At 33.4% G+C, this 26,641-nt stretch overlaps 1 protein-coding gene and 1 long non-coding RNA gene across 5 annotated transcripts in view; one reads left to right on the top strand and one right to left on the bottom strand.

Annotated features, from left to right (window-relative positions):
- Scn9a (sodium voltage-gated channel alpha subunit 9) overlaps nucleotides 1-26,641 on the bottom strand; it is an 85,205-nt gene that overhangs the window by 31,030 nt on the left and 27,534 nt on the right. For all 4 annotated transcript variants that reach the window (XM_010606894.3, XM_033756406.1, XM_033756405.1 and 1 more), the window contains exons 14-17: nucleotides 25,269-25,442; nucleotides 23,618-23,974; nucleotides 19,620-20,096; nucleotides 5,004-5,121 (exon numbers count right to left, since the gene is read on the bottom strand). In XM_010606894.3, coding sequence (XP_010605196.1) covers nucleotides 5,004-5,121; nucleotides 19,620-20,096; nucleotides 23,618-23,974; nucleotides 25,269-25,442 — 1,126 coding nt within the window. The remainder of the gene's footprint in view (nucleotides 1-5,003; nucleotides 5,122-19,619; nucleotides 20,097-23,617; nucleotides 23,975-25,268; nucleotides 25,443-26,641) is intronic.
- Nucleotides 23,818-26,641, top strand: part of LOC117283446 — an 81,284-nt gene continuing 78,460 nt past the window's right edge. Inside the window, exon 1 of the long non-coding RNA XR_004514442.1 lies at nucleotides 23,818-23,882. This is a non-coding gene — a long non-coding RNA (uncharacterized LOC117283446). The remainder of the gene's footprint in view (nucleotides 23,883-26,641) is intronic.

The following is a 26,641-nucleotide window of genomic DNA, read 5'->3' as shown; positions in this document are numbered from 1 at the left end:
AAAAAAAAAAAAAATCAGTAACAAAAAAGGTCTCGGAAGAATTCCAGAGCAGCAAAAAATGATGCATACGAAGCACAACCAGTTTCTGGTAACGAGAGCAGGATGGATGCAAGAGGCTGGGGTAAGAGAGGTTAGAAAAACTGGCCAGGTTATGGAAAGTATTAACCCTGCTTTAAGGAATTTGGTCTCTTTCCTATAGAAATGGGGAGTAAGAGTTGTAAGCAGAGGATGTGTAAGGAGGTTGCTATTTAAATAGTGTGTGGAGATAGGCTAGAAGGGTGAGGGCCACTTAGGACTCTGATACAGTATCCCTGTCAAATGAGATAGATTCGGCTAATTTCAGTTGGGAGCTAACACGTTAACAGGTTATGGACATATCTGTCACGTAAAATCAGCAGGATCTGGTGACTGGTGTGAGTAGTGAACTGAAGGCCATAAAAGTAAGGGCTGACTTGGGAGCTGCTGAATTTGAAATGGCCGAAAATTTTCTGAATGTAGATGTTCTGTAGTCATTTGGAGGTATGAATCTAAAAGCAGGAGAAAACGTGTGGCTAGAAAATAAATTTGCAAAAATTATTAGCATATATGTGTCAGCTGAGCTCTGGGTAGTTTTTTGAAGTCATACAAATTAAGTATTTAGAATAAGGAGAAAAGAGTCAAGTCCAGAACATTCTAGAACTACACTATTATTGGACAAAACTCAGTGGTATATGAGAACCAGCACAAATTGTTTCATATTTACTCACTATTAAATTGTCAGGAAGTTGTGCTAGTCTACTGTTTAATGCACCGTTATTAGAAATTAAAATCACATAGAATAATGTACTTTAAGAAGGTAATAAATGCTAAAAACTCATTATCTTCTAATTACTGTGCCCTATTTCATTCTCATCTATGCTCTTGAGGAAATCTATGACTATTCTATCCGGATGATGAAAGTATGTTGTACTAATTGGCTACTATGAATTCCTCTGAACGCCACACTCAGCAGTCACAGTAGTTATTCTGAAAGCAGGCATTTTCACTAAAGAAAAATTAGGATTAATCTGGAGATAAAAAAGATGGAGAAGATGTTAAAGCAGATACACAGGAAAAATGTGTCATGTTCATAGCCATTAAACTGTGAACAGCACAAATAACTGACAAATTATTTCATTATTCAAACTTGAATCTGATCAGCAAACAATTTCTAATCATTAATGAATAAGTGAAGTTCTGATATAGTTTCCTTATTTCCTTCTTATTGTACTGAATAATGTAAGTAAAAATACCTAGAATCCTTGATAGTAAAACTATAGCTGTTCATCAACTGCAATTATAGGTTGTCTATAAGTACAAAAATTTGGCAAAATTCAACAGATGCCTACCCAAAGAAATAATTTTGTATATGCAGTGTATAATAAACTATATTGCAAATAGCATTACTTATAAGTTGTGTGCTACATGTTGTTCATATTGGCAACATTGATAATAAAATTATATTATGTGTGTATATTTTCTTTGTCTTGGAGAACCAGTAGTTAAACCTGCACACTACTGGGACAGAAGGGAAAAGGGAAAATTTGAAGAAGGAGACAGAGTAGGAGTGATGTGAGAAGTACACATAGATCTAAGAAGGTGTGGTAAAGAGAGGTCAGGGAGTAAGAAGAAAGATCATGATTGGGAAACATAAAAATCACATTTAAAAATTTTTAAGTTGATTAAACAATAACAAGAATTCTTTGAAGAAAATGAAGAATTTTAAAAGAGTAGCCCCTCATGAAATTTGAGATGAAATTTAAAAAATTATTTCTTTTTTCTCTAAAATGATGCATTTAATTAAAAAATATTGAACCATTCAGGCAAAAATGTGAGATAATAATAAGCTGTATATCCTGAAACAATACAAAAATTCTCTTGGTGCATTACTCCTTCCTGTTAGACAATGTCTTCTTATGGCTTTTTTCATGTTTCTGAAGGGAAAGTAGTGCACTGATCCACTTAAGGTGAGGTATTTCCGAGCACTTTGCTTTCTTCCCCTATAGAAATATAGCAGGCTCCCAGCAGTGCACCTCCACCATTAAAGTCTCTGGTGGTTTTTGCTAGCATGTATACTTTATGTGCTCCTGTCCTTTCTCTCCAGAAGGCTGAAACACTCTGTTATGCCCTTTCCTTCTGCTCACAGCATTCTCTGTGGTCCTGTAGGTGGCTTAATATGTTGTGTGTTATTTTTTTCAAAAGACTTAATACTTGGAGAAGAATGCTATTGCTAAGCATTTAATCACAATTGAATTGAATCACAGCTTAAAAGATCTGTGAATTCTGCAATTGACACAAAGATTAGATGGAAACAAAATGAATGGAAAATATACATTTAACTTCATTTATCCATAAGGACAGTTAACATAATCTCAGACCCAATAGGATTTTCCATCATTGTACTCAAAATAAATACTCTTTATCTTAAGTACATTTATTGAAGTGAGAACATCTCACAAAATTACAAAAAACAATTAAAAATAAAATTAAAAAAATTAACTCCCAGGTAATCTCTTTTGGATTAAAAAATAAATAAAATATATGAGATGAATTTTGTTTTTGTTTTTGTTTTTTGTTTTTTGAGACAGGGTCTCACTATGTAGTTGAGACTGACCTGGACTCACTATATAGCCCAGGCTGGTTTTGAACTCACGGGATCCTCCTGCCTCAGCCTCCCAAGTGCTGGGATTACAGGCATGCGCCACCATGCCCGGCATGAGATGAAATTTTAAAAATAGAAAATTAAAACTTCAGATTTCAGAATTCTGTAACTTAGAGATGAAAGCAGAACACAAAGAAAATTATTCTTTGGAAAATTTTACTTTCCAGGATTTATTTTTGTCAATTTTTAAATTGAAGGGAAACATTATTCTTATGACTGAGAAAGAAAGAAAAATACCATGTATTGTAATTAGAGAAGCAAATGAAAGCTTTTTATCTATGACAAAGTTTAATAAGTATTGCCCTCAGGGTTTATCACACCTTGGAGAGTTTTTCTCTCTTATTTGGAGGCATGAGAGCTCAGGCACTCATCTGGCCTTTATGCAAAGGCGTATCCCAAGAGATTTGCAACCTAACTAGTTAGCAATGTTATCACGGGTTCCTTTTAAAAAGACTAGTAATTAAATGTAAACAGAACACAGAAATTCTCAAACAATTCTAATGAGTCTCAACGGGTAAATGCTACGTCTTTTGGGTGGTTTCATTAATTTGCTGTCATGATGCATTACATAAAGTCTGTGCTGGGTTTCATCATGTTAAACCAGTGCTCTCAAATGAAAAAGAACTTATTCACCTCTTCAAAGGCAGACCACCCATTAATAAAGATATGACCATGATCAGAAAAGTATAAAAACTGATTAGAAAAAGAAGCATTTTTCCACTATTTCCTTAAAATGCCTAAATTTCTAAACTAAATATTTTATTCACGTTCCTTCCAAAGGAGGTGGGGAGGGGAGACAGGACTTCTTCATTCTGTTATTGATGTCAGAGTTATTAGTTATTTCATAGGAAGTTGATGAACTCAAAACATTTTTTGAGAGACGAGTTCTCTCTGCCTAACAAATTAACAGAAAATAACAGTCTCTTAAGGAAAAGAGGTTATTCTCTAACTCAAATTCAAGTAACTCACTAACTGTGTAATCCAATAAAAAGTCCAATGTAAAAAGGAGCCGAAGCAAGGAATCACGTCATGTTCATGATCGTCCAGGTTACCATGACATGAAAAATTAAGGATAGTAAAGAAAAGTTTAAGACCTAGGGAAAATGTTTGATGTCTTGAATTACAAAACAACGTAGCACAGCTAAGGAAGACATGCGCAAGAGGGAGAGGGAAAGGGAGTAAAAGGACCAAGATGCAATGTGACCCATGAACTGACAGGATCAGTGAAAGTGAGACAATGAACATCAAAATCATTTCACCATTTGTCTTCATGAAGGCAATATTCCAATTAACTGTCTCTCTTAACAGCTTTAACTCCTTCCTTTCTGGTAACAAAAAAATCCCTGCAGGCCAAATGCTGCTCTGAACATTGGTTATACCTCAGGTCTAGTAGATGAACAGTGAATGACATCTCCAATGTCAGTGAACAAGTTCGCAGTTTTCCATCCTGAAACTCCTACTGTTCTCTGTTTTAGTTTTTGAGTTCCTAGCATGTAGGCTTCATGTCTAATGTATCTTTGAATCCCCTCAGCTATAACGTCAAGATATCCTCAGAATCTCATAATCTAACAAGCCCCCATTGTACCACAATAGTGTAAACTCCATCACCTTTCACGTGATTTACTGCAGAAAAGTCCAAGGCATCACCCCTCTTTTTGCCAGCCACCCTTAAACTTACACATTGTGAAACTTACAAAGCAGATCCTGATGATTTCCTTCGAAGCTCTTATGTATATCTGGCCTCTTCTATAACTCTGACCTCAACTTTCATCACCCTCTCTGTCTCTCAATCTGGACTGTCCATACCTAGACTCTTGATTTTTCCTCAAGTGTTATAAACACCTTCACCCCTCAGTAGTGCCTTTTGTACTTTGCCTAAAATAATTTTGCTTCACATATTTGTAGGGTCCATTTCTGCTCTCTTCGGGTTTTTGGTCAGGTGTCACAATATTAAAAGGCTTCTTGCCCTCTAGAGCCACCATATTGTATGATAATAAGCTTCTCCCCTCTTATCTTCCTCCCTTATCCTTAGTGCTCATGACTTAAAAGTATATGTTCTTGCTCCAGTTCTCTCTGTCTCTTCATATCTCTCTCTCCATCCTTCTCTCTCCTTCTCCTTCTCCCTCTCCCCCTTGTCCCACCCCTCTCACCTTCCTGCCTACCATGTCTTTCCACCATACCTGCATTGGAGCTAGAAAACCATACGCCCAAAATTGTGAGCCAAAATAAACCTCTCCTCCTTCAAGCGGTGTGAATTATGTATTTTTCCCAGACAAGACTCAAAAAACATGAATAAATGTTAGTGTTTCAGTTTTTCTCTTACCATCTGTAAAGCACGCTTCTGGCTCATCTGAATTCGTGGGTTCAGACTCTGCTTCTTCGTCTCCTGGCACAGGGTTATCAACAGTGCTGCACTCAGAGGAACTTGTTCGGTTCAATCTCTAAAAAAGGAATTCACCGCCCCCACCAGACATATCACTTACAGTTTATTCAAATCTGACCCTTAAATCTAACTTAACAGTAAGTCATGCAAAATGTTATGAATGGAGTTTAACAGTATGATGACCATAAAAATGTACAAACACATGTTGAGGTCAAGTAACTTTACAATGCATCTGGACTTGATCTTTCTATCTACATATCCCATAAAAAATAAATTTTACTTTTAAGGTGCTAGCAAGCATTTAGGAAAAATTGGCAAATAGGAATATTTTACAGTAGTGGCCACGTTTTACTATTGTACCTTAATACAGATTTATGGACAATTATTACTTTTGGGCAACTATGACTTCAATAGCAACAATAAACGAGTGCTGAATTGCCAACATTGGATAATTAATAAGTCATTTGCATTAAAAGCTTTTCAATAGTTAAATTTCTTAAAAATCGAAATATTAGGGTGATATAGATAGAAGTTCTTTAAGCAAGACCAAAAAAATGATACATTGTATTGTAACCGATATATGAAAAACCACACTAAGGCCACTGGTTTTAATCTAAAATAGTAGAAAAGGTGATAAAATATTTATAAAATCAAGAGAATCCTCCTAACAGAAGCACACATGCAAACTCTGAAATAAAGATTCAATGAAATTAAACATGGCAGACTTACACATGGGAGGAACGAATCCATTGAAATGATACATTGTATTGTAACCGATATATGAAAAACCACACTAAGGCCACTGGTTTTAATCTAAAATAGTAGAAAAGGTGATAAAATATTTATAAAATCAAGAGAATCCTCCTAACAGAAGCACACATGCAAACTCTGAAATAAAGATTCAATGAAATTAAACATGGCAGACTTACACATGGGAGGAACGAATCCATTGTCATTATGATCGTACAAGTGATCATAACACAAACAAGTTTCCCCCGATTTTATAATCAAATATGATGTCCACACATACACAGGAATTTAAAAGAAAAATACATACAGTGATTGTAGCAAAACTCTGTGAATTTTTCCTAACACTTTTTTTTAATAAAAGGGTGGAGCAGCACATCATGGAAGAGTTCATTTTTCATTAGCACTTGCTCAACATATGAATATGGAAAACTACTAGTTATTGTAACACATGCTTTTCTTATTAAGATTATAGTTTAATATTTTTTGTAGAATATTTCAAGAAAATGCAAGCACTAAAATGTGGAAATACCAATTTTAATTAAACTGATTCCCGGATCTATAAATTTGTATTAACATTACAGGTTCAATTTAAAGTGCTAATTTTTAGAGATTGACTTAGAACCTGGAAGTCATTATCACATTAAATTTATCGTACTCTTATTATCACACAGCATACACTACAAAAATGGCAATGACAGTGCATTATACATAAGGAATGATGTCAACAATTGAAGTCCTTTTATAACTGGAGGAAAGAATTACGAACACACTTAGTATTAAATGAAATCTCCTAACTTCTGTTGGCTTCTTACCAGGCTGAGGATTTGTTAATAGTATCAATTATGAACAGCATCAATATAAAATCTCATTTAAGGTCACACACAAAATTACTTTAAAGTAAGGAAAGTAAATAGAAATTAATTATAACTAAATATATCCTGTAAGACTTAAGGTCTCAAATCGTACATGATTCCAAGGAAAAATATTAAGGAAATTTACAGGTACTAATATTTTATGTTGACAATTGCCACAAAAACCTATGTCAAGTACTACATTAACAACAAAAAAAACTAGGATTATGTGATGGGTTCAAATTGTGACATTTCAGTAAGTAAATTGTCACCAAGAAACTTAAAAAAAAAGTTGATATGTTTCTATGTAAATAAGGCCAAGTTCTGAAACCCTAGATAAAGAATTACCCTGGATTATGATGGTAAAGAATGGAAAAATTTCACAGAAAGAATACAAAGCATACCCTACTATTAGCCAAAATATTCACAGTAACAAATCTTTATAATGGCTTTCTCTTACTGGGTAATAATTTTTAAATAAAATTATTCTTATTGGCTCACTCTGAAAGCACAAGTTAATGAAAGGGTATTTAATGTTAGTATTTTATTTTCTCAGTGTTTCAAAAAATACTAGCCAGGAAGATTATGGTAGAGTATCAGCAAGTAAGGTAAGAGTATCAACAGGTAAGGTAAACTATTAACAAGAAAAATGCAGGTAATTTTACTTAGTGTATCATGCCAATGGATCCTTGTTTGTTTGCTTTCTCATGTATAGTTTTTATCAATCTCTGATGTACAGATTTTGTCAATTAAATTCATAATTTAGTCCAGAAATTAAAGTTATCCAATATTATTGTTCAATGTAACATAAATTATCAAAATATATAACATATGTTTTATTTAATTTATATTGCAAGCTATATTATTGTGGCTGACATTTAGATATGTAACATTTTCCTGTGCATAAATTAAATACACAGTAGTTATTTCAGTGCTTTATTAGACATATACAATTAAATATGTGAAGGCACATGTATTTACAGGTATATATGGTGTGTGCTCTAGCAACATACACAATTTTAGACTTACTTTATTCATTCTTGGTAGCTTAGCCCCTTAAGAGAGTTTTTAAATGATAATTTTAATAGAAAGGATAAAATCTATAATTTAAGTGTTTTAGGGAGGTGAAGTTTGCTTAATTACGATTGCTGGCATCTGTAGATTTTAGTATTGAAAATTTTTACTATACAGAAAAGATCATGCCACCATTTGTGCTATTTGATGTAATTAACTGTATTTACATTTTATACATTTAATAATTTTTGTTTTCTTCGTGGTTTTGAAAATGTAAGAATAGATGTACTATATTGAGAAACATGAAATGAGTACATTAGTGTAAAAAATTCCATTTTGATATGGTTAGGCCACTTTGAAATTCTTTTTCCAGAGTGATTTGATTTCTAGTATTTAAAAAAACATACTTTCTCTTTACCATTTATCAGCAAAACTTTTTATCTTTGGGAGTCTACATGTAAATGAAATAAAAGTAAGCTTAAGCATAGAATCAAGCAGATGGATTTACTATTATTAGGAATAGGAATTATGTCATAGCATTTTTTCCTTTTAATTGAATAATACAGTTTTAACTGTAAGAACCTAATATTATTTCTTTTATATGAAAGTGACAAAGTTGGATCAAAAATTTTCAATGCATAATAGTGAAAAATGAAATCTCCCTTTAGTCTTTCCTTGACTCAACTTCTTTGAAATAACTATTATATAGTATATACATACATGTACACATATGTAAATATGACTTTCCATATTCCTTAATATGCAGCCAAAAACTTGGTAGCTCTATAAATATTCTTTATCTTAAGAGTAAACTTAGTAGCTGAGATGCACCTATTGTTGAAAACGTGATCAAAGTGTTATTATTCTTCAAGATTTTCCTTTTGATTGCTTTGAAGATGTGTTTTCTAGAGAGTTAAATGTGTTATATTAGAAAATTCCTTAAATTGGTCACTTAAAAATTTATCAGTAACATTTCCTAAAATAGGCATTAATATTACAAGACTGTTTCATTGTTAGAATAGATGGTAGTTAATGCTGGTTGGTCATTTCTTCCAAGAAATGTGAAGTAAGATTATTTAAACACATTGCAATCTGACACTCAAATTCAGAAAACCATGAAACATAGCAGCACCGTAGAAAACACAGAACTCAATGTAAACCTTTCCTAAAGAGGATAGCTACCACTGAAAACATCTTAGCTACAGTATGTGACAACTATATTGCATAATAAAAGGAAGATATTCTTAAACGGATAGGACCTAGTATAGTTATTTTACCTGAGTATCAAAGAAAGACACATGAAGAGCAAGAAGTTTGAGAGAAGTAAAACAAGTAGAAGGAACTGGCATAAAAGTACAGGTGACATTAGTGATAAGCTACACTATTGTGTTAATTAGCACGGACAGCATTTTTATTAGATGAAAAACAACACTTCTTCTAATTTAGGACTGATTTTACAATCCTTATCTATAATAATATTCCTGAATCATTAAAGAGTAGAATTGGAAACGGCAGAATAAGGATCAAAAACTTTCAGGATTCTACAGATTACTATACGTGTAGGAGTCTAGGGTTTTCCAAATTTAATAACCTGAATTGTAAATATTCTATTCTGGCAAAGAACAAAAATATTTTTTCTCTACACTGCAATTATTTAAGTCTTGTTTTTCCTTTGGGGAAAAATGTAAACATTATATTGTTGTAGATTAAAAAAACTGGATATTACCTAAGATTTTTATTGTCCATCTTGAGTGTAATTAGTTTCTTTGCCTGGTTTAGATTACTGAGCTCTCAACCTTTTTTCAAAATCCCCTGAAATTTTTCAAGATTCTTTTTAAAATGAGATGTCCCACATTAAAAAATACTTCAGATACACTTGCTCATTAGTATTTTCTTCGTTGTTATCTGGATTTTTCACATCCCTTCAATAATTTAGCAGAAAATTGTCCATTTACTTACAAGTTCCAGTAAATTTTTTGCTCATATTATAATTATAAGCAACTCAATTCCTTCTTTTACAGGGAAAGAAAATAGAAGTTTTCTTTTACTACTGTTTCCTTTTTATTGCTACTGGAGAAACCTAAGAAGGTTCTTTGTTTTGTTTTGTTTCAGCTTTAATTGAGTTTATTGGTACATTTTAGGGATACAGTACAGTTACATTCATTGTTGGGATCTTGTACCTCTACATGACAAGTCTTGGTTCTCATTTTTGAAAGTAGCTGTTCATTTAGTAGGAAATACACTTAACAGTTCTCTTACTGGGTCAAATGGCATGTAGTTTGGGGCGCTATAGAAATAAGCAAGTTAAATCTTAGCAACCATCAGGGAAATTCAAACTGAAACACTGGTTTCACTGAAAGTCCTTATATTTCTAAGAATCTTCTCCCTAGGGCATGTATTTTTATCTCTAATAATATGACTACATTAATTGTATCAATAAGACCTTGAATATAAAAAGAAATAAATAGAAAACAAAAAATCTGGCCAGGTAAGAAGGGTGAACTGGGTGCAGATTTCTTAGCCAGATCGAACACTACCATCTTGGAGTTTGTTTCTAAGGAAAAGAGAAGGAGCATTCAACAATTGTTTAGAATGTAAAGTGTACATGGACATTCAGAGATTCTGCATTCTGTCACAGAATTGTTATGCTCTTTTCAGAAAATAAGTATTTAAGTATGTGGGATACGGCAGGTCAAATTAGAAGTATTTAAAAAAAACTTTGAAAACATATTTAGAGATTGTTACAAACTACTTTGACCTTCTGGAAAATTGGAACCTAGGCAAACCTAAAGAGAGAAGATGAGGATAACATGGAGATTCTAAATGTAAGCTTGTTTATAATTCCAGCAAGAAAAACAGAAACCAAAAAATCCTGCACATTTGAATCATTTTGCTATCTTCTCAAAGTACCCATCATGAAGACAGGAAGGACAAATTGCAATGAATGGAATAAATATGCACTTTTTAAAAACATGTGATTTTAAATATTAAAATATAATATAAAATGCAAATTTTACATGGGAAATGTATGTGTCTTCTAACAGTTATGTAAGGCAGCTTCTGCCAAAGTGCCATATTTCAAATCATTCCTTACAACTAAAATATTCAGAATTGAAGTTTTTAATCGATGAATGCACATTTGTTAACACGTACCTCATTTTTTCTAATAGTCATTTGATTAAAAAATTATGAATTTACAGCATATACGTGTATACATGGATGCATACAATTATAATTCTAAAAACAATTTTCTGAAATGTTACATGATTATATCTACATCTATACAGATGCTATATATGTGTGTGTGTGTGTGTGTGTGCATCTTACACTCTAATTGAAGAAAATTTACTATGTTGTGAAATATTTTTATCAAGAATGTTGCCTCTAAGTCACTACAAACTTGAAATAAAAAGTCCTCTGAAAAGCATTTTTAAAATTAACTTCAAGTAAACTGAACACTAAAGTATTTTTAATCATAAACTGTTAGCATTATTATTTGTAGAGTGTTTTGCTTTCAGGATAAAGTTTTACTGTCTCCATTGCATAATAGATAACCAAAAATGCAAACATTTTAACAATGGCAGAGAAATTAAAATATGAACAGGATTATAAAAAAGGCAAGATTTTTAGAGTGGATTTCTCCATGCAAAAATCTGTTCGAATTCATTTAATAAGTTCTAACGAGATTAAAACAAAATATTGTTGCATATTTTAGTAGTATATTCTTTTTTACTTTTTAGAAATATAAATGAAGCAATCTGTATTAGTGTTTCTAATTTTAGAAAAAAAAAGTTAATATATTATTAAGGCCTAGATTTAGAGCTCATTTATAATGTGCTGTATTTAAACCTAGCTTATGGAGGCTCCTCTGATCATGCATATAATCAGCAACTAATTTTCATCAATAAGTAATATTGTTTCTGAAGTCAAATTAAACATTTCAGATACTTATCATTTATGCATAGGTACAGTTTACTAACTTTCAATCGATAAAATTTACACATGAGCAAATAAAATCATATGCAAATTTTTGAACTGGTTAGAAAAAATAGCCCTAACAACCACCTGCTTAAAATCATTTCAAAATGTACTCAAAGTTTATACTAGAACTGGGCGCTGTGGCTCTGTATCCAACTTCCTATACGTACACAGAGCAAACAGCTGAATTGCATGCATTATAAATTTCATTAATTTGTGAATCCAGAGCTGGTACTACAGTGATCTCTGCCTGCTCTGAAATTGTATGTTCATAAAAGATATTTTGCCCACAAAATTTGTTTTTAGTAGAGATTTCATCTACTCAGTTTAAGAATTCATAGAGGCTTCTCAATAAAATGTTGCTTCGATGGCTTTTGTTACATTCTGTATCTTACTTTTATAATCCATCCAATAAAAATTTACAGGTCATGCATTTGAAATCACCTAAGGACATGAATGATATATTCAGGAAGCCATCAAGAGAATCACAAAATATGATGGAATATTCCTGGTGACATGCTATGATGTCAATTCATCTATGGAACAATTGCACATGTTTCTAATTTCTTGCAATGAGTCAGGCAAAAAGATTTTGGAGCTGAACAACATGCAAGGCACTGAAAATCATATATCTACGATTTTTTTTTAGGTAACCTGTGTAAAAGTGGTCACATATATCTCTGTCTGGTTAAAGCACAGAGCTTCATCCTTGATTGATCCAGTTTGATTTTACCCCTGTCAGAAGTGATAAGGTTAGGTACTGAAATCTAGAAAGACAGCATGATGAAAAAGGTTAGACAACTGTGATTTAAAATGTTTAACGTCATGTATCTATTAAGACAAAATTAATTATCTGTTTGAAAATATACCCTACATACCCAATGCTATATAATATGTATGTAAAACACAATAATTAAATATCACTTAACATAGATTTAAAAAGAATCAAACAGTTATATAATTCTGTTATCAAGGAAAGTAATCAAATACTATAATGTGCTAATTCAATCTTTTACATTTTGTTTGCTCTTCAATACAAACAGCATTTAAAAATAGGTAATACACTATATGTGGGTGAGGTGAGAGTAAACCCATATCATTTGATAATGCATATTCTAAAATCAGCATTTACTGATTTATTACTAATTATATCCAATTAACTTTAGCATTTCAAACAGCATTTCAGCAAATTAACATTTCCAAACATATATGAACATAAAGAACTAGAAACACTGATAAAATATATCAGACAACATTAATATTTTTTAGGTAAAAAAACAAATCAAATAGAGATGTAATGATTTTTCAAAGGCTTTGGACGCAGCCTGAAAACAGAAATAGTTCAAGTAAAATTTTATAAAAGTGTGATTTTTAAAAACAATCTACTCAAAAAAGGATCAAAAGGCAGCTTCTTCACAAAACACAAACATAACTTATACCTTAAATTTGCCAAGTCAAATGCATTTCTGGAAAAGATAATTATGTTTTCCAAAGTTCAATTATAAGCAAAAATCCAAATTTCCTTTTTGACAAAGGCAGTAAGTCTTTGAGGAAAAATCTTTGATAAAAAAAAATCATAAAGAAGAGTCCTTAAAAAGAGATAACAATGTAATTAAAAGCACAACTATAGTAAAAGGCTATAAAATATTTAACCTTGATTGTTATAAATATTAAACAACTTTTTCCAAATCAATAAAATGAATGTGTTTCATAACAAGAAGGCATATTTAAGTCTTTCCAAGGATAATGGCTTTCAAATTTTAACAGATGAATAAACACATGAGTGAATCAAGTGAACAATATGAGTGCTTGTTCCTCTGAGATTTCCTTTTGCACCATATCTGTCCAGGGAATTTATCTCCATACTTTAGGATCTGTTTAACTGTCATCTCTTTTAATGTGCTTTCAGCCAAATACAGTCCCTTCCTCAGTCTATCCTCAAAGGACTGGATAAAGATCCAGTTAAAGGGATACTTTGCTCTGCTCTATATTATCAGTAGTCTATATTTATCTTAATGAAAGTTCTTACACTGTAAATATCCCAATTGTGACAATTTCTTACTGCTTACCTTTGAAACATGTGCATGAAAAGTTTTAGCATGGCCTTTTGAAGACCAAAACTATTTGGTGAATGTAATTTAGCAGAGGGAAGAACTCTATGACTATTACTATGCTGGATAGATAGGCATAAAATTTTAAATGTATTCTGTAATATACACAAATACAAAAAATGAGTGAAAAAATGAGAACCAAGACCTGTCACATAAAGGCACAAGATCCCAATGATGAATGCAACTGTACTGTATACCTAAAATGTACCACTAAACTAAATGAGGAAAAAAAAGAATGAGAAACTGGAGACATTTATAGCTAAGTGGATGCACATTAATTGAAATTAATAGGACATACATGTGTAAATACCAAATAGTTTCTCTGGTGTGGAAAACTAAAAGTGTAAATAAGGATCAAAGTGTATAATTGATATTGTGTAATAGGAAAAAAGGTACACAAGAATTTACTTCTGGTGATAATAAACTTAAGTTTTGTTAAAAAACAAGACAAAAAAATGGTTGAATACTTACATTTTCTTATTTAATTTAACCAATTTTCACATTTCTAACATAAAAATTAAATATTTGTTTCCTGGTTATTTTATATGATTTCAAATATAATATTAAATGGTCTCACAAGTTTTCCAAAATTATGTCCAGTAAATGCATCTCTTAGAATTTAAAAACTACAGTCCTTCAGATCTTTTGAACCTTTCATAGAGGAATGATAATAATTCATAAAAGAATTCATTTTCATAATGGAATAATAATAATTAAGTAAAAACAGTGCTCTACGATAGCTACTACACTACCAGGACCATAAAGAGCGAGGGGACATTGGTGAACTGCAACACTTGAGAGCTAGATGCAAAAAAAGAAAATGCATGTGTGTGTGTGCACATGCACAAAAATCAGTGAAAAGAGCACAATCAGCCACTTTGACTCACATTATATAAATTTCGTCTTCAGAACAGCTCTAGATAGTACATATAATTATATTTACAGATAACTGAGATTCTAAAAGACTAGGGGAAGATGCTCTTAGTCCTTGGTATGTATGGGGCTTTTTGAAGTTTGAACTGCAGGCTTAAACTAGTATGTTATGTCATAGAAAGGCAAATGCAATCATTTTGTTATAGTTCTTTAATTGTGCAATTCGAGGTCGTGTTATATTTATATTGTATATTTCCTGCTGATTCATTGGAATTCTAATATTACACTCCTAATTGCACTCTAATTCTCTTTAGTGATTTATTAAACAATAGTCTGCCTCATTAATTCTTGATCTCTATATTCTGTTTAAATTTTTCAGAAAGTAACATTGTTTTCTTAAAAGAAATATCGAATTAATATTTTTCTATAACAGTATGGTAAGTCACATTGACAAACAAAAAGCTTTAAAGTCAGGGAGCTGGTCTGAGTGGCGCTTCTGAGTCGAAGGTCATTTTGGCATAGGCCTTTGCATCATTAAGAACTTAATGGGAGCCTCGGCAGGGCTTTCACCGGAGGAGAATGCATTAGGTAATAACCACAAGGGCCTGAACTTGGCCCAGCAGTGCCATATTTATCAATGATTTATATGAAAAAATTGAGGCACATTGTTATGAAACATTATTATACTTTATCCAAATAGATACACAGACACACATGTGCAAAAAATAGTATAATGTATAAAATAAACAGTATTGAATGAATAAAACAGAAATAATTGCATAGTCTTGAGAAAAATACATGCTAGGTATAAAAATCAGTTCAATAAAGAAGGGAATAAGATAATTTCCAGGAAATGAGTACATCTTTGAAAGAGCTCATGATCTTACATATATATCTTTCCCTAAGCTCTTACATTTTAACTTGTATATGAAGCTGCATACTAAATTACTGCAGCTGACTTAGATGCCTGGAGCATCGTAGGTAGCAATAAATATTACCGAATGAATGGGTGCATTTCATGCTTCATTTGAGGCTCATAACGAGGAAGCACTTCATGCTAATGGTAAAAGTCTGTGCAGTGTGCTGTTGTTTGTTGGCAGGGCAATTAGAGGGCTGGATTGTACCTGAAGGGGAGGCAGATGGAGAGGACAAATCAATTCAGTCCCTACATTCAGAGAAACAGCGACAGGAGTCTTATTCTCAGGAGTACACTTAGAGTGCGTCTTTCATTATTCAGAGGCAGACTGTATATATCCTCAGAGAAATATGAATGTTCTATATTGCCAGTCGTTTTCTCTGAACTATTTTTAAAACATCTTACTGAGCCCTTTACTTGAACTCATTTCTTTGATCTTTTTCTGGTAAAATGTTTTGCTATATATTTTTACTTGATTCTGGAGGGTATCTGCAACTATCTCCCTCAAAAAGGAGACCTGCTTACCTGAGAGAACTGAAATGTCTGCACAGACTACGACAGGGAAATAGGTTGCTAGGCCATAAAGAAAGGAGTTTTGAGGAAAGAGGCAGAGATATCAAAGGTCAGTGATATTCTTTCTCTTTTTTCAAAAATCAGGTACTTAAATGGCCAACCAGGGACATAAGCTAACAGTCTCTGCATAAAGAAAAAGTGGTATTTGTGGTGTTTTAACTTGTGACAAATTGATTGACTTAAGATATATCCACCAGATAGTAAAGCACACTTCTGGATGTGTCCAGGTGGGTCATGGAGGTATGACCTTAGGTACTATATGTGTCCCTAGTACTGTTCCTCTACTCTGTCATAAGCTACGCATCTTTGTTCCACCTCGCCATTCTAGCATATTTCTGACTTGAAGCAAACTGACAATGAGCTAAATCCTCTGAAATTGCAAACCAGATATAACCCTCCTCCTTTAAATTCTGGATGTCAGATATTTTGTGTAGCAACAGGAAAATTGATCAACATAATTTCTTAGGAACCTGAATCCTAGCCAGGGAGGAAGTCAGGTTCATTTCCCATGATAACACAATCCTTCACAGTGGATAAGGCTTCTGTGCGATTTTGAAGTTCCATCCAGATTTTGGCAGGGAGATCCGGGGACAAAGCTCTGAACAGGCCTTTGGATAGGCTCTCTGTGTGGTTTTCATATACTAAAATTGTGAGCCACTGGCCTTCATTATGTTACCTCTCCTTCCTTCTGTGTCAGATAATAGCCACTTAAGTATGTGTGTGCAACTACTCAGCTCCATATTTCAAGTACATGTTCAGGGCTGGGGATTTAGCTCAGTGGAGCTGCCTCCTGCCTCACAAGAGCAAGGTCCCAAGTTTGATCCCCAGTACTCAAAAAGAAAAAAAGTACATGTTCATTGAATACTCCTTGTCAGGAATTGTCTGTTCAGTTGAGTCATGTCATTTTCCTTATAATTCCATTTTACACATACATAACCTAAAACAAAAGCTTTTCAAGATCATATATTTAGTAAGCATAACAGCTAGAATTTGAAGCCAACTTTTTTTCTTCAGAAGCTGTATTCTTATCCACATTTAATATTATGCTAGTGGTTAAGACGGAAATGACCTGTATGTGTGGAGTTAGCAGTTACTTTGCATTAGATAGTCAAGGCCTGTTTCTTTGGCTTATAAAGTCCAGGAATATGACAATCACTATTTCAAGGACTTCTAAGACAGAAAAGGAAGTTACAAATGAGGGGATGAACAATTTAAGAAACTTGAAACTAAAATGGGAGCTGAAGTTACAGAAATTAGAGGAAGAAATGACTGCATGAGAAGATTAGAGACATCTTAGATGAATAGTCAAAGTTTGCATTTTCTTAGTAGCCTTAATTTTAAAAAGAAACCAAAAACAAAAGTCATACTAGGACATTTTAATCTAAAGTAGCTAGAACGACCCTAGACCTTGATTTTTCACAGTTAGCCACAGCTAATAATTCTGAGCTATGTAACATTTCCTACAGATCATGAAACTATTGTTCAGTTCCAGTAGATTGTCAAGTAGGCTTGAATGCACTTAAGATGATACACATTGAGACATATGATGGAAATTTTATTATGAAGAAAGGGAAAGTTTCAATCCATAATTTTATGTCAGTGGTACCGTGTAAGAAATTGAACACTTATATGGCAATAATGACCATGCCCTCAGTGATAACAACAGAGACCATTTTAAGGGCTTGCTGTCTGAAACATTGTGCTAAATTAGCTTACATGTTCTTTATTAGATCCTCTATCTCTTGAACATCACCATGTTCAGACTACAGAAATGTGGTAGAACAGCAATGTATTTTTGAGCACACACATCTGAATATTGTTCATGAGAGAAAACAAACAACACTGGGAAATGGGGAATATTATCCACTGACCTTTGAGCAACTCAGTTTATACCAAATTTTATATTTTTAGGGAGTATTTATGTGATAGGTGGCAGAGCAAATTTATGGATGCTTAAACTGGTGTATTTCAGTTATCAAATAAGCTACAAATGAAAACATAAATTATGAAAGACAGATGGGAACTATGACATCAGAATTTGCTTCATATCACCTTCCTTACTCTGCCATATTGGAAATAATTTCTTTGGCTGCCTAGAAATATATATTCATAGTTTAGTTATTTGCTCACTCACTAGTTAAGAACAATGAGCATACAATTTGCATATATACGAATTTTATATACACAGATTTGGCTGTGTATTGATCATCATTATTCCATACAACCTTTTTACCAAATCCATAATAATTTCATGGATGGAAAGACTTAAGGGAGTTGAAAAGATAGATTTTTGGAAAAATCTGTCAAATAATTTCTAATCTAACCTGAAGAAAGAAGAATTATTTTTTCAATAATATCTTGAAATTTTTAAAGCAATGAGATAAAAGTGATTTGTAATAATATTCACTTATTATATTTCATATTAATAAAAATGCAACTGAGGACATACCTTGACTCACTTAGAGATATGCAAATAAAAAGCAAGCAAGAAAGAAACAAAACTTTAAAGAAGTTCTTAACAAGTTTACAGTACTAGTCGCAACAAGTTGAGAGTACTGTTTGATGCCTATCATAATGTCTCAAAAAATTTAAATGCAAGACTCGTTTTTAGATCAGGCAGAGTTATAAAGTTATGTGAGAATCAAAGTGAGAAAAGAGGTCACCTGCTTAGGCAGAGATTCAGAAGGATGCAATGGGTAATGCGTAGGAGCAATTTATGTTTTATCCACTTACATGTATTAGTGTAAACCACGATTTAGGTAATAATAATTTCACAGATGAAGAGAGATCTCTGTCTCGAGGTACATATACAGGATATTGACTGCAGAAGGAAATCACAAGCAAATTCACAGAGGTAGAAAGCATTTTGTAGACTAGAAGGAAATGGGCTTGATACAGGTAATGGAGCTGCAGGTGAGCATGACGGGACACATTGGTCAAAGTTATGTGAGGTCCTGGGGTGAAAGACTGACACACACACACAGTGTATACTTTAGGGGACTTTGGCAGCCATGGACACGCCATAGGATGTATGATTAGGATACTAGGATGGCAGGATTAGGATGAAGTCTAAATCAAATTAATCCAATAAGTATACTAGAGTAGGTGGAAAATGAAGGCAGAAGGACCAGTTGGACTCTACTGTTAATGGTTAGGCAGGTAGTGCATGCAAGGGTAATAGTGAAGTGGAGCGGTCATCCAACAGGCCCTCCAGGTGGAGATGGCATACAACTTTATGACTGGGAACAAACGTTAAGATTAAGGATCGGAAGACTCAAAGAAGCCCGGTGCTTTCAAATATAGCTAGGTAACGTTAAATCCTTTCCTAAGAATCAGTAAGAAAACCTTACCGGATGAACCTTCTCACACACACAAACCTCTCCATTAGTATGCGTGACATTAGAAAGAACTGAGGACAGTAGACTTCTGAGATGTCTATTTATTTCATGGTAGCAAGTAATATGGAACAACACATATAAAGCAATCTTACCTCTTTGCTATAATCACTGTCAGAATCGCTACTAAGTTCCTCAGTATTCATGTTTTCCAAATCGGATTCCCCAGGTGCAATTGGCACAGTCACTGTGAGGCTAGGATTATGAATAAATGAGTGATAATCACTCTCTTCCATCAAGTTTCTGCCCATGCTGCTTCCACAGCCACTGCTTTTCTCATTTTCCTTGTGGAAATTGCTGTCTTTGCTCATTTCAGCAAGTGTACGGTTTGAGATGCAGTTTTCCTTTTTGCCATTTAGATCTTCTGCTGGTCTTATCTCCTGGGAAAGCTTTGGCTTCTTTGAAAATGCTTTCAGAATAAACTCACGTGCAGTCTGTTTCACATAATCTATCCCCTTTTTAATTCTGGCCACAGCAATCTGGAGGTTGTTTGCATCAGGATCTTCTTCAATGGCCGTGAGATTGTCAGAACTGAATGAACTCAACAATAAAGCAAGAAACAGGTTGAGGACCTACATCAGGTAGGGGAGGGTGCCGAGAAATGGGAGACAGGAAGTGAAAAGAATAGATAAGGATACATTTCTTAAATATAGCTTGCAACACAGACTAGATTCCTCACCATTCTCTATACAATAGCTTCTGAGAACTCTGGGAGGCGGAGGGTCAACCATACCCAGGAAGAATTACCACGAAGGAGCAGGGGCTGCTCCTTCAAATTTGTCATTTTAAAGTTCATTTCTGTACCAGGGGAACTTTGGCCTCTTTCCCTTTATTAAATCTTAAAAATTTCCTGGCATTCACCAAGAATTATTATTTTCTACCTGTGAGAAATACATTAAATATGAAAACTGGACTGTTATTTATTGTGCTGAACCATTTAGGCCAAGATCCCTTTTCACTTTTCCCAGAAGATAAATATTACTTGTTGCAATAAGGAGCATATAATATTTATATATTTGCATTATTATATATACTTATATATACTATTTATGAAATAGTCTGTCCTAGTATTGTGCCAGCTTACCACTTAATGTGGTTTTTAAAGCATAAAATACAACCTGCCCACGACATTTGGCTAATATCAGATTATAAGACTGATTGGCTGTTTTCGTTGCCTATCATTTTGGCCCTGGCAGGAAGCAGTTATAAAAGAGGTTAACTCAACATTACAAAAAAAAAAAAAAAAAAAGAATTTTCATCTTTTTCTTTCAAAGAAGATATGTAAGTTTTATTTAAACATTATTTTATATAGGAAACAAAAAGATAATCAAATTACCATTTGATGCAAGTCTCTTTGTTCCCCAAATCACCTATCCCACATTTAGAAAAATCAAAATTACATTGGAAAAGAAGTGAATCACCCTGATTTGGGCCACATCCTAAACAACTTGTCAGAAACATTAAACATAAAAGAGAAAGTTAAAACTATGTCAAAGAAAATTCTGGTGAGGGGAAATAGGAATCATTTAAAAATTGTAATCACCAAGGGATCTTAAAATAGTTTAATTCTGGTCTTTATTCTCATTGAAAAATATACTTCAATATGATATATGGGTTTGAATGTTTGTATTTTGTTAGGATTATTGACAATGACCTGAAAGTCTGTTTCAAAGCCTCAGTCTTAGGAGACTCCCTCTTCAATATTATCCTTATTTCCTCACTGAGAACAAATATATCACTTTCCATTGACAATCATAACAAGACTAATATTTTACCATAATCTAATGGATATCACACATAAAATAAAGGCCATTTTGTAGTATTTCTTATATTATATTATGCTAGAAAATAAATATTCATTAAATATTTCCTTTTAAAGTCTCATTTTGATTAAAGAATTCTCATTTTCATAGAGAAGGGGCTGAAAATATTGAATAAATAATTGATCAAAGCCCCCCCCAAATCTAGTTTTTATATATGCATCAGTAAATAAAACATATATAAAATACTTCTGATCACTGTTGGTTTTTTGTTTGTTTGTTTTGTTTTTTGTTGTTGTTGTTGCTTTTTTAGACAGGGTCTCACTATGTAGTTGAGACTGACCTGGAACTCACTATGTAGCCCAGGCTGGTCTCAAACTCACAGTGATCCTCCTGCCTCAGCCTCCCGAGTGAGGCAGGTGCCACCACACCCGGCTCATCTTCTGATCACTTTTATGTGGCATGCCTTTACAACTTATTCTTCTAATTATTTGATTAATCATGAAAATTTTGCAAGATGGAATATAAAAACTAATATATTTGTAAAAAAGTACAAAACTTAAGCTCAGAAGAACCAAAGAAAATACGTGTTTTATTGCATTATTGGAAAGATTTTGATCTTATATAAAACTAGAAAACTTGCTTATTACTGTAACTTAAGGATTATCAGTAATTGCAGAATGGTAATGATGTATATTTTTAAACAGTGAAGGTCTGTAATTTGCATTTCATAATTCACCCTATATTTCTGGCACACTGTCATTTAGTACATGATTTGATAGATGTAGATTTCTATGCTAATTTCTGACATTTTTTAATATGGGGGCTTCAAGGACAAAAACATCAGGAACCTTTTTTTTCAAGGTAGTGGGAAGTGAAGGTACCCACCTATATATGTACGGTTATTACCATACCCTACCTTCTGGTTATTACCTGACAGAAAATTTGATGCCAAATTGACCATTGAGAGGAGCCAACGTAGTGGATTTCAAAATGGAGGTGAGTGGCTCCTGGAAGATCATCTCAATTTTCTCCTACTTATAAGCATGAAAGCTTTTAGCAACCAGTACAAGGAACAAAGTGCAAACAAATGCAAGGTGTTAATGTGAAAATTGCTGTGTAAATGAGAGGCTAAGGACCATTAGTTGACAAACTTTCTCTGTAAAGGGCTAGATAATAAATATATTGGGCTTTAGGAGAAATAGAGTTTTTATGGTAGTCATTGAACTCTGCTGTTACAGTGTAAAGAAAGGATTAAGAGATGTGTGGAGGAAAGAGAAAAGGAATGAAAATATGGTGTGTACATGTAACAACTTCCCACTAAGACTGTAACTATTATTTACCACAAACACATACCAATAAACTAAAAAAATAGTAAAAATACAAAATAAAATAATAAAACAAAAAAACATAGATACATATAAAGGAATAAACACGTCTGTGTCCCAATAAACTTTTATTTATGCACACTTTCAATGTTTTTAATCTTTTGAAATGTAAATTTCTCAGCTCAAGACCATCCTAAAACAAGTGTTGAACTGCACGGTAATTAGTCTTGACTGCCAACTTGATTGGTTTGGGACACCTAGAAGATTAGCTAATCACACTTCTCGGTGTATTTGGGCAATGGAAACATGACCATGGGAATTGTGTCTGGCCCCTGGTACCTTCACTTCTAATGCTCTTCCCCTGTTTGCTTCTTGGATGCCGTCACGTGGGCAGCTTTCTCCCACAACACCCTTTGCCATGATGTTTCTGTCTCAGAGCCAGCTAACCATGGACTGAAACTTCTAAAACCGTGAGCCAGACACTTCCCTCTTTTTATAAACTGCAGTGGCAAGTATTACGTCCCAGCAATGGAAAACTGAGCAATATAGATTGGATTTGGCCTGTGACCATAATTCGGTGATCCTTGCTATGGATGTTAAGCTTGTGACTCTAGTGTGGTGTGACTGGTACTTTTGTGTGCTTTGGAACACTGCCACTTCATTTTGTTCTTGCCAATTTAATCATGCATTATTTACTAGGATAGCTTCACATCTGAAGAGACTTCACATTTTTTAAGACATCTGAAACACCACAGATTTACTTCATATGACATGACTATCAAAATGAGAAAATAAAACACAAACTTTACCATTATGGTTTTTAAAAATATCAGTAAGGATCATCTGGCTAGGAAAATTAAGACAACATTTTTTTTTTCCTTTTCTGTTCTTTTGTGTATTAAAGTCATTGGTATTTATTTTAGTAAATTCATAAAAATAACAAATAAAGTCACCATGAAATAGTTTCTATGAAGCATTTTAAATTTGTGAACATCTGTTACATACCACTAGATTCCCAATGACCATGACCATCATGTAAACAATAAGGCACATGGTTTGGCCAGCGACCTCCATGCAGTCCCACATGGTCTCTATCCACTCTCCACACAGCACGCGGAACACGATCAGGAAGGAGTGGAAGAAGTCGTGCATGTGCCAGCGTGGGAGTGTACAGTCCTCATTGATCTTGCAGACACATTCTTTGTAGCTCTTCCCAAAGAGCTGCATGCCGACAACGGCAAAGATGAAGACGATGATGGCCAACACCAAGGTGAGGTTGCCCAGAGCCCCCACGGAATTGCCGATGATCTTTATCAGCATGTTCAGGGTTGGCCAGGATTTTGCCAACTTGAAGACCCGGAGCTAAAACAGCAAATATCGTTTAATATTATTCACATAAAAATTTCAATGTTTCCAATACTGAGTTTTTTGTTCTAAGTTTAAAACAGTATATCTCCATCTTTCATTCACATCTATTTTCAAAATTTCTGTTATTTTCTCCACCATATATCTACAAGATATACTTGAATTGTGTTTAAGGTTGTGATAAGAGCTTCTTATCCTGGCTTTAGGTATTAAAATTTTTTAGGTATTGAAATTTAGGTTTTAGGTATTAAAATTAACAATTTAGCCATATTTTAATTTTGTGATGCTTTTTTTATTTTTCATGCTGATATTCATAAAGCCAACTGTTTTAAGAAAAATTGTTTTTTTTCTCCATTAAGTTTATTGGTACATTTTAGGCATTCATTGCACTTATATTTATCATTGGGAGCTTGTACCTTTACATGATATATCTTGGTTTTTATTTTTTCCTCTTTCTCCTGCCCTCCTTTCAACCCTATTTACAGAGACATTGTTTCCATTTTTTTTCCTTTTCTCATATTTTTTCCTTTCCCCTCCCACTTCCCCTACCCCTTTAGACATTTTCTGTTTTACATTATTGATTATACATTTTGATACTTATTTACATTTCTAGTTTCTCACAGAGAGAAACTATTTGGTATTTACAAACATGCATGTCCTATTTATTTCACTTAAGAGTATGGCCTCAAAATGCATATATTTAGCTATGAATGTTTCTAGTTTCTCCTTCTTTATGGCTGAGTAGTACTCCATTTTATAAAACAACCACATCTTGTTTATCCAGTCTCCAGTTAATGGGCAATTGGCCTGTTTCCAAGCTTTAGCTATTACAAACTGTGCCTCTGTAAACATGGGTATGCATATAGAGCTTCTTTTAATTCCTTTGGGAAGATACCCAGCAGAGAAATAGAATGTTTTAAAAATATTTTAATACATATTTTCTATCAAAGTCTTTGGGGACAATGATTTGAATATCAACTATCAAATCCATTAAGTTATGACATATTATGGTCAAAATTATCTAAACGTTTGCATGCTGGGCAAAAAATGCTTTTATTGGATATTCTTTCAATTTCAGTAGGACATGTGCTCAAATTCCTTTAATTAAAATATTTATGCAGTTTTAAGGTTCGGGCTAAGCACATCTATTAATAAGTGGACTTTCTTTTACCAAATATCAAGACCCAGTCTTGCCTTTTGATTCAAGTCCTGAAAGTTTGAAATAACAATAATGCAAACCCAAGACACTCTTTTGTTATAGAATATAATGGTACGGTTAGTTTGTACTTACCAGTCTGAATGATCTCAGAACTGATAACCCTTCCACATCTGATAGAAAAAGTTCTACCAAGCTTAAAGTCACAATAATGCTATCAAAAATATTCCAGCCTACTTGGAAATACTCATATGGATCCATGGCAATTAATTTCAACACCATTTCAGCTGCAAAGATTCCAGTAAAGACCTAAGTGAGAAATACATTTTTCTTGTATTATTATAAGGTATGGGATCAACATAATAATGACAGTGACTATCTACTTGGCATTTGCTGAATTCCAGAAAATATGTTGCATACTTTGCAAATGGACATTATCTTACTTCATCCTATAAACAGATGTAGCTATTCCTATAGCTCTCATACTAGCATCAAAGAGTTCCACAGCTCTGTATTCTCAGTTCTAGTCATCATGAGACACAATTTAAAAGGAACATATTAAAATTCCAGAGAAGTAAAACTTTTGACAATTAACACAGTCACTCTTTGCGTCACAAGTCATTTTAGAAGGAAATACGGATTGACAGTGCAATTTTGAACCAGTCTTTTATCTGGTCTAACTACTCTTAGAAGAATAAAGAACATGTTGACTCACTCTTTAAAAGGTTTATTAGTAGAAATGGAAAAAGTAACTGGCACAGTGATAGTTGAAGTGAGACTTCTAAAGCTTTGATACAAAGGTTCAGTAAAACATGATTAATTCATGACAAAGGTATCAAAGGACTCACCTGAAGTAACAGTGAAAAACTTGCTTATTTCTCATTTGAGTACACTATGACTCAAGAATCTAGCCACAAATTGTTAAGGGAAATAGATCTATAAATGAATTAGATAATTTACAAATCTACTATCAAGAGATTAGCAGGGAGGCACCTGAATTTGATGTTGTCATGATAGATAAGATACATAATGAAACTTCGGAGTTTACATAATGTAGCAAAGACAGGGAGAAGGCACAGGTGTATGTGCTCAATAATTTAAAAAATAGTTCTGCCTTTCCAGAGATAATTAGAAGGAAAGAAGAATACTAATTCAGAGAGTTAAAGGTTTAACTCTTCAATAAAGTTCAAAATATCTATTGAAGAGTATATAATTATTAAGAGCCAGAATCATGATTCAAATCCAGTTCTTTGGGACATCAAAGGCCTAGATTACTTCACCAGTATTATAGTAACACAATGCATCTGTAGTTCTTTTACAAATATGTGAAGTGTATTTTTTTTTCAGCTTTAATTGAGTTTATTGGTACATTTTAGGGATACAGTACAGTTACATTCATTGTTGGGATCTTGTACCTCTACATGACAAGTCTTGGTTCTCATTTTTTCCCCTTGTCCCTGCCCTCCCTTCACCCCCTCCTCCCCTCCCCATCTACAACCATTTATTTC

This window comes from Fukomys damarensis, unplaced genomic scaffold (genome assembly GCF_012274545.1).
Source record: "Fukomys damarensis isolate Sample0158 unplaced genomic scaffold, DMR_v1.0_HiC HiC_scaffold_26, whole genome shotgun sequence".
NCBI classification, from domain to species: Eukaryota; Metazoa; Chordata; class Mammalia; order Rodentia; family Bathyergidae; genus Fukomys; species Fukomys damarensis.
This window is presented reverse-complemented; position numbering and strand designations above follow the sequence as displayed.